The 13124-nt window shown below is 41.8% G+C and overlaps 2 protein-coding genes across 6 annotated transcripts in view; both read right to left on the bottom strand.

The window, feature by feature from the left end:
* The window catches only part of kcnc2 (potassium voltage-gated channel, Shaw-related subfamily, member 2), a 52289-nt gene extending 47264 nt beyond the window's left edge, over positions 1-5025 (bottom strand). For 2 of the 4 annotated variants that reach the window (XM_058066584.1, XM_058066582.1), the window contains exon 1: positions 4234-5024. In XM_058066584.1, the coding sequence (XP_057922567.1) occupies positions 4234-4788 (555 nt within the window). In that variant the 5' untranslated portion in view covers positions 4789-5024. Of the gene's footprint in view, positions 1-4233 lie in introns of all 4 variants that reach the window. The other 2 variants (XM_058066585.1, XM_058066583.1) reach the window with 1 other exon arrangement.
* Positions 5026-7425: 2400 nt separating this feature from the next.
* ccdc107 (coiled-coil domain containing 107) lies at positions 7426-13049 on the bottom strand. Of its 2 annotated transcripts, XM_058066591.1 has the most exons (7): positions 13016-13049; positions 12767-12937; positions 11676-11905; positions 11534-11603; positions 11324-11414; positions 10968-11071; positions 7427-9754 (listed from the first exon to the last, which is right to left on the bottom strand). In XM_058066591.1, exons 2-7 carry the CDS (start codon positions 12906-12908, stop codon positions 9375-9377), a joined length of 1017 nt encoding a protein of 338 aa, XP_057922574.1. In that variant the 5' UTR covers positions 12909-12937; positions 13016-13049; the 3' UTR covers positions 7427-9374. The 2 variants fall into 2 exon arrangements, with proteins under 2 accessions (XP_057922575.1, XP_057922574.1); XM_058066592.1 differs by lacking the exon at positions 13016-13049 and having other exon boundaries at positions 7426-9754; positions 11676-11899; positions 12767-12916.
* Between the last annotated feature and the right edge of the window lie 75 nt (positions 13050-13124).

The following is a 13124-nucleotide window of genomic DNA, read 5'->3' on the forward strand; positions in this document are numbered from 1 at the left end:
AAATGCAACGCACTCGCACGGTACTGAAAAGGACCGAAATGGCGAGTGCGCTACGATGGACGCTTGGCACCCTCGTTAGGAGGGAGTAACTCGAGTGGTTGCAATTTCTCATTAAAATGGAGAGAAATACGGGTAAATATTGCAATCATCATTTCTGGAACGAGTACAATCGATTGCACTCAGGAGCTAAAGTGCAGAGTCTACATTAATGAAATGTACTGATGGAAGGATTCCATTCACGTACTTTCATATCTACACTTATGCTGACTTACACTCTATGAAATATGACTTACGGCAAATTGCAATGCACCTGGATATTGCCAAGTCGCCATCTTGGCTACTTGGTGGAAATGGACGGACTTCCTCGAGTGGTTGCAATTTCCAATTAAAAAGGAGAGAGTGAAGATTACAAATAAATATTGGAATCGTTATTTCCGGCAAGTGCAGCGACGCAGTGATTTGGGAATTTGGTACACAGAAAAAAGTACACAGTGTGCATAGTATACTAGTATGGGAGTATTCCATTTGAGGTACAGCCTTTGTGTTTTACAAAAGCTTGCTTGCTAAATTCATTCATTCATTCATTTTCTACCGTTTTTTCCTCACGATGGTTGCGGGGGTGCTGGAGCCTATCCCAGCCTTTGTGTTTTCCAAAAGCTTACTTGCTAAATTCATTCATTCATTCATTCATTTTCTACCGCTGGAGCCTATCCCAGCCTTTGTGTTTTCCAAAAGCTTACTTGCTAAATTCATTCATTCATTCATTTTCTACCGCTTTTTCCTCACGATGGTCGTGGGGGTGCTGGAGCCTATCCCAGCTTTTGTGTTTTCCAAAAGCTTGCTTGCTAAATTCATTCATTCATTCATACATTTTCTACCGTTTTTTCCTCTCAAGGGTCGCGGGGGTGCTGGAGCCTATCCCAACTCTTGTGTTTTCCTAAAGCTTGCTTGCTAAATTCATTCATTCATTTTCTACCGCTTTTTCCTCACGAGGGTCGCAGGGGTGCTGGAGCCTATCCCAGCTTTTGTGTTTTCCAAAAGCTTGCTTGCTAAATTAATTCATTCATTCATTTTCTACCGCTTTTTCCTCGCGAGGGTCGCGGGAGTGCTGGAGCCTATCCCAGCTTTTGTGTTTTCCAAAAGCTTGCTTGCTAAATTCATTCATTCATTCATTTTCTACCCCTTTTTCCTCGCGAGGGTCGTGGGGGATGCTGGAGCCTATCCCAGCTTTTGTGTTTTCCAAAAGCTAGCTAGCTAAATTCATTCATTCATTCATTTTCTACCGCTTTTTCCTCACGATGGTCGCGGGGGTGCTGGAGCCTATCCCAGCCTTTGTGTTTTCCAAAAGCTTACTTGCTAAATTCATTTATTCATTCATTTTCTACCGCTGGAGCCTATCCCAGCCTTTGTGTTTTCCAAAAGCTTACTTGCTAAATTCATTCATTCATTCATTTTCTACCGCTTTTTCCTCACGAGTGTTGCGGGCGGTGCTGGAGCCTATCCCAGCCTTTGTTTTCCAAAAGCTTGCTCGCTAAATTCATTCATTCATTTTCTACCGCTTTTCCTCACGAGGGTCGCGGGGGTGCTGGAGCCTATCCCAGCCTTTGTGTTTTCCAAAATTTTGCTTGCTAAATTCATTCATTCATTCATTTTCTACCGCTTTTCCTCACAATGGTCACGGGGGTGCTGGAGCCTATCCCAGCCTTTTTGTTTTCCAAAATTTTGCTTGCTAAATTCATTCATTCATTTTCTACCGCTTTTTCCTCACGAGGGTCACGGGGGTGCTGGAGCCTATCCCAGCCTTTGTGTTTTCCAAAAGCTTGCTTGCTAAATTCAATCATTCATTCATTCATTTTCTACCGCTTTTTCCTCACGAGGGTCACAGGGGTGCTGGAGCCTATCCCAGCCTTTGTGTTTTCCAAAAGCTTGCTTGCTAAATTCATTCATTCATTTTCTACCGCTTTTTCCTCACAATGGTCACGGGGGATGCTGGAGCCTATCCCAACTTTTGTGTTTTCCAAAGCTTGCTTGCTAAATTCATTCATTCATTCATTTTCTACCGCTTTTTCCTCACGATGGTCGCGGGGGTGCTGGAGCCTATCCCAGCCTTGGTGTTTTCCAAAAGCTAGCTAGCTAAATTCATTCATTCATTCATTTTCTACCGCTTTTTCCTCGCGAGGGTCGTGGGGGATGCTGGAGCCTATCCCAGCTTTTGTGTTTTCCAAAAGCTTGCTTGCTAAATTCATTCATTGTTTTCCAAAGGCTTGCTTGGTAAATTAATTCATTCATTTTCTACCGCTTTTTCCTCACAAGGGTCGTGGGGGTGCTGGAGCCTATCCCAGCCTTTGTGTTTTCCAAAGGCTTGCTTGCTAAATTCTCTCGAGGGTCACGGCCTATCCCAGCCTTTGTGTTTTTCCAAAAGCTTGCGGGGGTGCTGGAGCCTATCCCAGCTGTCTCTGGGCGACAGGCAGGGTCCACCCTGGACTGGTGGCCAGCCAATCCCAGGGCACATATAGACAAACAACCATTCACACTCACATTCATACCTATGGACAATTCGGAGTGGCTAATTAACCTAGCATGTTTTTGGAATGTGGGAGGAAACCGGAGAAAACTCCACACAGAGATGGCCGAGGGTGGAATTGAACCCTGGTCTGCACGCTAACCACTCGACCGCCGTGCCGCCCTTGCTTGCTAAATGAATAGAATAAACGGATATGGGGCAAGGTCAATGTCAATGACACACACTTGCACATATACTTTTTGTACTGTTTTGATTACTAATATCTATGGAGTATTAATAGAAAGTACCCATCAGCATACACGATTAAGAAGTAAACTAGGGAGTAAAACACATGTACTGACACTCGCCACATACATTTGACCTCATATCATTTTCAACTGATTGCATCCATCCCCTAATTTCTCCAGCCGGGAGCTGTGACCTTGAAGGTGACGCGTAGACCGCCACCTTGCGTGCGTGCGCATGCAAATACGAATGAGAGGCATCATCGATTGTGACACGCGAGGCCATTTCTTATCAGTCACATCCGGACTTTTCTCGTCATTATCGACAAAAACGGCAAGATCCTTCATCCGCCAAAAACATCAGAAATGGAGCTCAAGTGAAGAGAATCACAAAGCAACAAATGGAGGCTGTGTTTGGCAGGAGCCTACACACCTCAAATACTCGGCTAAAAATACCCACCACGGCAGAGAGTTAGCTCCTTGTGTGTTCACGCACCTTCTTCCTCCACTATCTTTTACGTACACAAGTCAACATAATAACAAATATAATATCGTCATATTCATATTCAGGTACAATGTAGCTGTCTACTTTTGATGATATGATCGTACGTCTCCAAACAAAACAGGTCAGGTTCCAATAATCAGGTCAGCTCACGTTAATGACATTCATAATAATAGAGATATCATAATACATGTATACCGCCGATTACTGTACTAGTACACGCCAATCAAAAGTTTGGAGACACTCTCTCATTCAATACGGTGGAAAAGTGTCTCTGAACTTTTGATGCGTATATACAATATATGTATTATAACAATATGATGTATGATACTGTATATAATAGGAGTACACCTAGTGGGGGGAGGGGGTCTGGTACATTTTTTGTGTTGAATCTGGGTGGGTGAATCGATTCAAATGCTGCCAGTATCGGTATCAAATCGATACTGGTGTGATGAAATGATAGGTTTGTATTTTTGGTTGTGTTGTTCAAATATTTTGTGTATAGATATTTATTTATGAATACTAATACAAAGTTTTTTTGGACCCAGGATAGTAGTTTTACTTTTGATTACTTATGTTGACCTGAATTTACTCAAAGAATTGTGTAAAATAAAAGGAAATAATTATATTATTTTGTTATTATTACATTGTTGTTTGTTGTATTTGTTATTACATTGCTCATCATAACTTTATTGATAAAAAAATATATATATCAATTTGTTTTGATTATAATCATAAGGGAAAAAACAAAATAATTCAATGAAACTTCAAGAAAAAAAAGGATAGGTATCGTAATACCGGTCCTAATTGACATAGTATCGGACTGATACCGATATTTGTAGTATCACCCACCCCTAATTGAATCGACACGGTGTCATACGAATGAATTAAAGTATGATAAAGTATTTAAAATAAGTTGTAAAGTGGTATTTCGTGCGAGTAGAACGTTTCTGACCGCTCCGGAGGTATCGGCGCGCCCTTACCCTGGCCGCCCGGGAGGAGTACGGATCCTCGAATAGATTCCAGACGACCGGCCGCCACTTCCTCCACAGGCTGCCGCCACCGTCGGCGGCCACGTCCTCGATACCGAGCCTCTTGGCCACCTCGTCGTCCTCGTCTCCGGTGTCCACGTTGAGCTCGAACACGTCCAGCGCCTCCTCGGCGTCCCGGTGCTGCCGGTACGTCATCCAGCAGCAGGGCTCCACGTCCGTCTCGTCGATGCCCCAGAAGGAGAGCTCCTCCTCGAACAGCGGTCCGCACACATCCGCCGGGCAGTGGAGCTTCCCGGTGCGGTAGTAGTTGAGCACGTAGGCGAAGACGCCCGGGTGGCGGTCGAAGAAGTACTCGTTTGTCCGCGCGTTGTACTCTATGAAGCCGGGGACTTGTTGCAGGTGATCCAGCACCGAGTCGATGTCGGAGTCGGACGCCAGCAGGGCCAGGCGCGTCCCCGGCAGGGTCTTCAGGGTGGTTTTGTACGTTTCGTGTCTGGTGCCCCCGACGTTGAGGATTATCCTCTCGGTGTCGTCGAACTTGCCCATCTCTGTGGATCAGACATGACTCGACGGGCGACGGTGGAAGTCGGGCGGGTGCAGTCCGGAGGTAACGACGCGCACACACCCACGGTCCTGTCGGGAAACACTCGCTTTGTGTTTTGGGTGAATCCGGCCGGCGCCTTTGCGGTTCTTTACGGAAGATGAGCGGAGGGCGTCCATTCTTAATGGATCCGGATCCGACGGTCCCTCCGCTTGATCCGAGCAGGCTGGAATGATGCTGCCGTTACGCGCGTCTCCTCCGCCCCTCCTCCAAGACGCACGGTCGCGTCACGTCACTCCTGACAAAATAAATAGTCAACCGTGACACTTAAATGTACAATTCTGTTATTTCGCATTTATCTAAAATGATTAGTCGTGTAACATTCTAACTGTTGACTGTGTCCAACTATACTGTACCGTAAAGGTGTCCAAACTCCGGCTCGGGGGCTGTTTGTGGCCTGCGGGTCACTTCTTACTTCAGTTGGCGACTTGACGGCACTGTTGGCTGACTTTTGCCCCCTTTGCAACCAAAGACTGTTCATGCTTTGATTGATTGATGACACGCCTTTATCCACCAATAGGAAGATGGTGTTGAGTTTCATTGTCTGTTTCACTTTTGAAAGCGGGCTTCCTGCACCGAAAGCACGTACAAATGAGTAAATAACAACGGCAAACATTCTTCTGGTTGACGGGATAGAAGGGCTAATGCGATATACTGTACATATATATATATATATATATATATATGTGTGTATATAGTATATATAGGCAACACATGTAGATATGCTAACAAATTGTATATTTTTATTTAAACAAAAAAAATTATTATTATATGCTTCTCAGATTTGTGATTATACGTGCGAAAACATGTGTTTTCCTCTCCTTTTGCGCAATTTTTTCAATTTTTGAAAAATTTCTGAACTTTCTTCTTAAATGATCTTCATACATTTTTTTTATTACATTATGACTTTATTCCCTTATTTTGACTTTGTTTCCATATTATAACATTTCCCCCCAAATTACGAACTTTTTTTGTTGAATTTGTTTTTCTCATAGTATTCCAACATTAAAAAAATATTTTTCTTGAATATTTAAACCTACATTTTTCATAATCTTACTATCTTATTCTCGCAAAATTGCAACTTTTTTCTCGGCAGATTGCTTTTTTTTTTTACTTGATTCTTGTAAATTTTCAGCTAGATTTTGCATTTCTGTTGTTTTTTTAAAAATATTTTTTATATGATATTTTGATGTTATTTTGGTTTGTCATTATACTGTCTTCTGAAAAAAAATCCCCTTCAGTATTTCAACTTTATTGCTAGTAAAATGACACCAGTTTTCCTCATAACATTGCAATGTTATTCTCATAAAATTACAACTTTTTCCTCATTAGATGACAACTTTTTTCTGTTGATATTTACATTTGTCGTCTTATAAAATGGCTGCAGATTTTTGTATTCATTTTATTGTTAAAGTCTATTTGTAGAATATACCAGGGGCCGCAAATGGCCCACGGGCCTCACTTTGGCCACCCCTGATTTAAAGCCATCTATGCCGTTTGAAGTGGATGTGAGCGCGGCTGCGTCGTCCCGTTAGGCCACCTATGATGCTGCGTCTGCATTTGATTGGAGAAGTTTGAAGAAGAAAATAAAGGATTCGGTGATGGATGAGGTTCTTACGGGAGGTAGAAGAAACGAGGACACGGTGCAGAGTGGCTATAAAAGAAGAGACATCATTATTTAGCAGTTTGACCCAGACGGTGGTACAACATGTGCACCCTTTGGTGGCGCAGGGAGGCAGCTGGTGTCTAACATGTGACGCTCTCCTCGCAAGGAGGAGACGGTGACATCTTTGATCACAGCTCAATCAGCACGGAGACAAAGCGGGAGGCTCGCCTTTAATTACATGCGTCATTATTCCCTAATGCACCGCTGCTTTGTGGAACAGCAGCCTCGGAGTAACCTAATTACTCATTACTGCTTGCGATTACATCTGAATGGAACGGAATTCACCGGGATCTTTGGGTGACACTGGAAGGAACCATTAATGCAGGGGTGTGTCCAAACTACCTCATATTGCCAAATTTTCAATGATATTAAACCAGACCTATTATGCTCATTCCTATTGAGCAGCGACACACGATAATTAGCACAGAAAACTTTCTAGAACTTCGAGATGTTGTTTAATGTTTTCCAACCTACGGCCCGCCTCCAGGCACGGCCATTCCGCTGTGGTTGGTCACAAACATAGAGTTCCCTGACACCCACAGAGACACTTCCTGCAAGCCATTATTAACGTAAACACAAAAGCAGTGCTTGCGGGAGGGCAGAAAGCGTATCTGGCCTACAGCGTACGCCCATATAAGGAAGTTGGCAATCTGTGACATCATAAATGACCATTGTTAGATCGCGCTCTGAAACGGAGCGTTCAAAGCCATCGCAAACGTCTTTCAGGGCTCACTTTCAAATGCGAAAAACTTCTGATCTGAAATGTTTGCATGGTTTAACACAACAATACAACATTCTAACTACATTTATGTCAGAAAAATGGACGTCCGCTTTAACAGGCTAAAAACTACAATGTAATGCTAAGGCTAGATTGAGATTTCTTATATAAATATGATATTTTAATAATAATATACACTAGTATAGAACAGTGTACATATGTATATTTATTTCACTTACTACACACACAACTTGATACACAGGCACAGCTAGAAAAGCAAACATTTTGTAGTGTAGGTATTTATTTCTGTAAATTATGTCCTGGGTTGCATACACATGACCGCCGACTTATGGTCACGATGATGATAAGTTTTTTTTTTTGCCATTTATGTCCAACAATGAGACAAATCACTGTATCAAAATACACATCACTAATTGATTACAACACGCAACCACGGTATGCAGGTAAAAAATAAATAGGCATGCAGTAGTACTCTGATATTTTTACACAATATATTCAGCCAATATTTGTATCAGCAGTTCCAGTCCATGACATTATATAAAAAATTTATGCAAGGGCTCCCCCTAGAGGTTGTGAAGTATAATTCCCTTTTAAGACACTGTGGTAAAACACAAGTAGAATGCATACAGTTAGTTATAACAGCCCTAATTAGGGTGCATTAAAAAAAAAACACAATTATTGAATTTTGATATGGCTGGGTACTAAAAGTGTTCCAATATATGTCGAAACAACACGTAGAAAATATTTTTCTAATACATGATTATTTCGGGGTGCCACCATACATCTGTTTTTTGTGGAATAAAATGGTGAACAGTTTAATGGTCGCCATGGAGATGTGAGGTTTTGTTGATATTTATACTCCTATTACATATTACTAGCAAATTTGTGGTTTAGTCTTTGTAATTTGAATGATTTGTAGTCATATTTAAAGGTTTTTTAGCGCTCATTGCCTCTACTGTAGCTAACATTAGCTAGCTACAGTTTGCTAATGAGAGTTAGCTAATAGCTGAGCCAAATGCCAAAATGCCAGCCAAATTGATATTATGAAATTAAAATTTCCCATTCAAATTTGACGCACCCTAATATATATATATATATATATATTCCAGGGGTGGGCAAACTACAGCCCGGGGGCCACATCCGGCCCGCCAAGTGTTTGAATACGGCCCGCCCAATCTTTCCAAAGTATTTAATTTAAACTCAACATACAACCTGGCATCATGGCCTGAGCCAACCTTTTGATGGTTGTATCAATTTCGTTGTTTGACATGGTCTGTTGTTTACAAAGTGCTCCTGAAAAAAGAGACACAAGCACATAATAAAAATTAAAATAATAATTATTATATTATTATTATAACTATTATGATTATTATATTAATGCTAATTATTATATTAAATATATATAATAATGTTGTTATATTTGCATATTTTACATAATAACAATATAATAATTATTATTTTAATTTTATTTTAATTATTATAATATTTTATTATTCTTAAAATATTTAAATATAAATGTAAAATAATAAATAATAATAGCAGATTGCATGACAATTTTACAGATACAATAATACCAGGTGGACTGTTACGTGTAAAATATATAGTCTGACCCCCCCCCCCCCACCCCGGAAATTTTGTTATATCAATGCGGCCCGCGAGTCAAAAAGTTTGCCCACCCCTGATATATTCAAAGATTTGACACTCTCTTGGGTGGGTGAATTCATATTAAAATAAATAATGTAATTTATGAAGGGAGGGGGGCTGTCTCTATTGGCGGCTTGCGTACTTACACACGGTACCCGAGTATACTCACACACTTGCAGTGCACTGTCAGTACCCGGGTGTTGCCCTCCATCCAAATGGCGAGTGTGCATTGATGGACACTTCCCACCCTTGATACAGTAGATGCCATCTTGGCTACGTAGTGGAAGCAAGGGGGGGGGGGGCGTAAGTGGTTGTAAAGGAGAGCGGGTGATTGGCCGTTTCCATGTCAAGTGTGCAATGTGAGTCGTGGATTTGGGACAGCATCACATCGTCGATATTTGAGTGTGCAGTGTACATAGTATACTTATAGTATACTTATAGTATACTTATAGTATACTTATAGTATACTTATTAGTTACTGGTTAGTTCATCCTGGATCGTTGCCTGAGGCCGCACGCCTGCTCAACTTTTCCAGTCTCCTCCGTGTTCGTGTCCTCCAGTGAAGGCCTGAGGTCAAACTCCTCATATCCTTCCTCGTCCTCTTCATCAGTCTCCTCCGTTTCCTCGCCCTCGTCTCCTTTTTCTTCCACCCCATCCTCTTCCGATGCTTCCTGTTGAGGCTTCCTGATGTTCCCACTTTCTGATTCAGCTCCTTCTTGCGCTGTTGGACAGTCTTCCACGGCCGTATCCTCCGTTGTTGCGGGAGTTTCCACGTCCTCAGTGGAGGAGGCGTCCCCTGCCGAGGTATCGCTGGCCCCAAGTGTTTCAATGAGGTTGTCCAAATTCTGCTCAAAGCAGGCCTCTGAAAAGTAACAGTCATGTTCATTCATTTTTGTGCTTTTTTTCCCCACTTTTTATTTGTTATTTCTGCTGTGAGCCACGTTCCACTGATGGCCCCTGGGCTACAGTTTAGATACCCGTGCGTGTTTGCCAGAAAGACGAGGCGTTGCAGAGATATGCGTTCTTTGCTGTCACTGATAAGGTGTTGGGCTGCACTGTGGGGGGGTTTATGCAGCTTTCTGTCTTTCACTTCTAATGCTGGCTAAATTGTCAACTAAATTGATCTTTTGTACGTATGAGGTGTGTTATGAAGCGGAGGTAGGGGTGCCATAATACCATTATTAAGGAAGCTCTTAACTAGGGATCGACCGATATGGGTTTTTTGGGGGCTGATGCCGATTTTTTTCCATCACCCTTAGCCAATGGCCGATTTTGCTTGGGCCGACATTGCTTTGGATCCCTCAACTTACATGAATAAATGACCATGATAACAAATATTTATTGAAATGTAAACACTGAACACAGTAGGATTCATTTAAACGACATTATCAGCATTAAAAGGAATAAATATTCAACCATGTGCAAAACATTTCTGTCGTAGTTTTGAATTTATCTAGCATCGATGTGATGACTGCTCTTCCGCCGATACCGATACAAGGAAAAAACGCAAATATCGGCCCGATATATCGGCCGGCCGATGTATCTTCCGATATGATATTTTCACCTGTGTGTTTCTTTGGGAAAAAAAACCTTCTCTGGAGACAGGACGACTTTTGTGAGGCTAATATATGTTTGAGTCGTTGAACTACTTTGCAGGTCTGTCACTTCCATATTACAGAGGTACCTCCCTGTTTAGCAACAATTTCTTCATCTATAGTCCCCACTTCTCCTATTTTGTTGTTTGCCCTGCTGTCTCTGCCACCGTTGGACCGTGCTGTGGTAGACGTGAGGCATCGATATAGCGCGTGGCGGCGTACAGTCGCAGGTAAAACTCTGCTTTTTGCCGTTTGAAATCATCATTTCACCGCTAAGTCATTTTCTTATCATTGGAAGAATTTATAGCGATGTGATACATAATAAATCACAATACAACCACGTGAGCGTATATTAAGATCAACTGCTTTGCATCTCCGGCGCAAGTGTGCCCTTTCGATGGCTGACTACATCGAGGAATCAAATCACAAGCAAAGCAGTCTTTTTTTAACTCGGACGTCCGCAAGCATGCGACTACTCACCGTTCAATGGCGGACAGTCCATTCCTCTCTTCTTCATGAGGCAGCGGATGGTCTGCAGCTGGGACATGATTTCATTCTTTTGCTCCTGGGCCACAGTCTTGGCGCTGAAGACACATAAGAAGGCATGCATGTTTTCACTTTCGGTCCTTGCAAGATGCCTTTTGGTCCTATACTGATAAAAATCATAGTAAATATTCTTAATCATACGTCTGGTTTTACTTGACTGATTAACACCATTCAAACACTTTCAACATACATTATATACGCGTACGTGTGAGCACACAGCTAGAAACGAGGGTAAACACTACATTGTGGTCACGGCCTAAATACACCGGCATTCATGTCAAGTCACTCACCAGTTTGTGAGCGGGTCTAACTGGGTGAGAATGGAATTGAGCATCCGCTCTGTTTGTGCGAGCCTTTGTTCCAGTTCATTCAGCTGGTTCTCTGCAGAAAAGTAATCATGTGCACACAAAAGGGAGGCGCAGGACACACGTAGTCAATTACTTTTAGCAAACAAATGTGGGATAATAATAAATAGGTCGCCCGGTGCATGCAACACGCACCTGCCTCCACTGATTTTTTGGCCCCCTTTGCAAATTTGTCTTTTTGTGCCTGGTCATCTGAAGACTTGATCTGCAATTTTTTTAAAAAATCACATTTTGACACGTTCCACAAGAGCTTCCGATATAGGCATTTTTAGACTACCTTCAAAAACTTGTATGCCGCAAAAACCCCGACCCCGATGGCGTAGAGCGGCATGAGTGTGAACACGTAGCCTTTGTTGTTGTTGTTGTTGGATTTGTACTTGTTGCCCTTCAGCTCCTGCTCCATCAGCTTCTTCATCTGCTGCACGCTTTCGGCCGACTGATGGGAGCTGGGGGCGCTCACGCTGGCAGCCGGACCCCTCAGTGGGCCCAGGGCAGGACCACCTGCCACTAACATGGTACACATCAATGCAACCTCTGTCTCTTCGTTGGTGCGCCTTCGTTATGGGAAAATGCAGTTTTAGTTGCCTTTCTGGTTGTTTCGGGAATAAATGGACTCAATCAGCAGGCATACTTTCATCAATCAATTTGACTCCAAATTGTCCATAGGTATGAATGTGAGTGTGAATGGTTGTTTGTCTATATGTGCCCTGTACACACTTGTGAGGATAAGCGGTAGAAAATGAATGAATGAATGAATGATTATGCCTATCCATGAGTATATTAAGACTCATATACTTATTTAAATCTTGACTGTGTATCCAACCTGTCAAATACGTTACTTTTTAAAAAAAAAAAAAGTATTATTTGACAAACAAGAAAAATAGGCCAAAGTCTTTATTCACTTTACAAGTCCACTTTACTTAAGTTGAGTAGGTTTATTTGTGTATTTGTGTTGCATTCGAATAGAACAACAGCCTTTATTTCGCCGTTTGTCGAATGACATTGTTGGCAAATGTTAAGATTATTGTATTATTCATGTTTTATTATCGTATTATTCAAGTGTTTCACGTAAACAAGTAACGTAAATGTAATTGTAAATGTAAACAAATGTATCTGTCAAGCAGAAAGGATGCTCGTACCTGTAGCACTATCAGTCTATATTATCTAATGAACTTTATAAAGCGTAATTCTAAATTACAATGAAAATTGGAGATATTAAATATATGCATAGGTTTTTATTATCAATAGGTTCGACAACGAGACTTCGATATGGGATAAGGGTAGCAGTTCCCACCCACTTGTAATACAAAATCACATTAAATCATAAAAAACATATACTTGTAAGAACAAATAAACAAAATAAGTCACCTTTTCTGGAGTAGCGAGGGTCGAGCCTCGTTTCCTTGGTCCCATTCCCCCCGCCAGAGCTAAACATCTTCGGGAGAACAACAAACGTCAAAAGCACCGCCGTGAACGCCAAGGCGACTTGTTGTGATGTTGACAAAACCATGGCCCCCCTCAAGTCCACCAAAGTTCCAACTGAGATAAAAAAAATCAATAATCATCAAATAAACAGGAAGAAATAGAGAAAGACAGAGAGGATATAAATGTATCAACCTCGAACTAGCCTGTTGTGCACCTTAGAGCAGCTGTGCTATGCTAGGCTGCCAAATCAACAACATAACTTCCGGCGACGGAATTTTCACAGTTTAATCTTTAACTGAAC

The sequence above is a fragment of the Doryrhamphus excisus genome, chromosome 3 (genome assembly GCF_030265055.1).
Source record: "Doryrhamphus excisus isolate RoL2022-K1 chromosome 3, RoL_Dexc_1.0, whole genome shotgun sequence".
Taxonomy (NCBI): Eukaryota; Metazoa; Chordata; class Actinopteri; order Syngnathiformes; family Syngnathidae; genus Doryrhamphus; species Doryrhamphus excisus.

What these genes read in the sequence shown, in the direction of transcription:
- ccdc107 (XM_058066591.1), bottom strand. Translation starts at nt 12,908, where the DNA reads ATGGTTTTGTCAACATCACAACAAGTCGCCTTGGCGTTCACGGCGGTG. An exon ending in TTAGACCCGCTCACAAACTG is followed by an intron (nt 11,072 to 11,323) that starts GTGAGTGACTTG and finishes ATGTGTCTTCAG; the next exon opens with CGCCAAGACTGTGGCCCAGG. An exon ending in GGACTGTCCGCCATTGAACG is followed by an intron (nt 9,755 to 10,967) that starts GTGAGTAGTCGC and finishes GTTACTTTTCAG; the next exon opens with AGGCCTGCTTTGAGCAGAAT.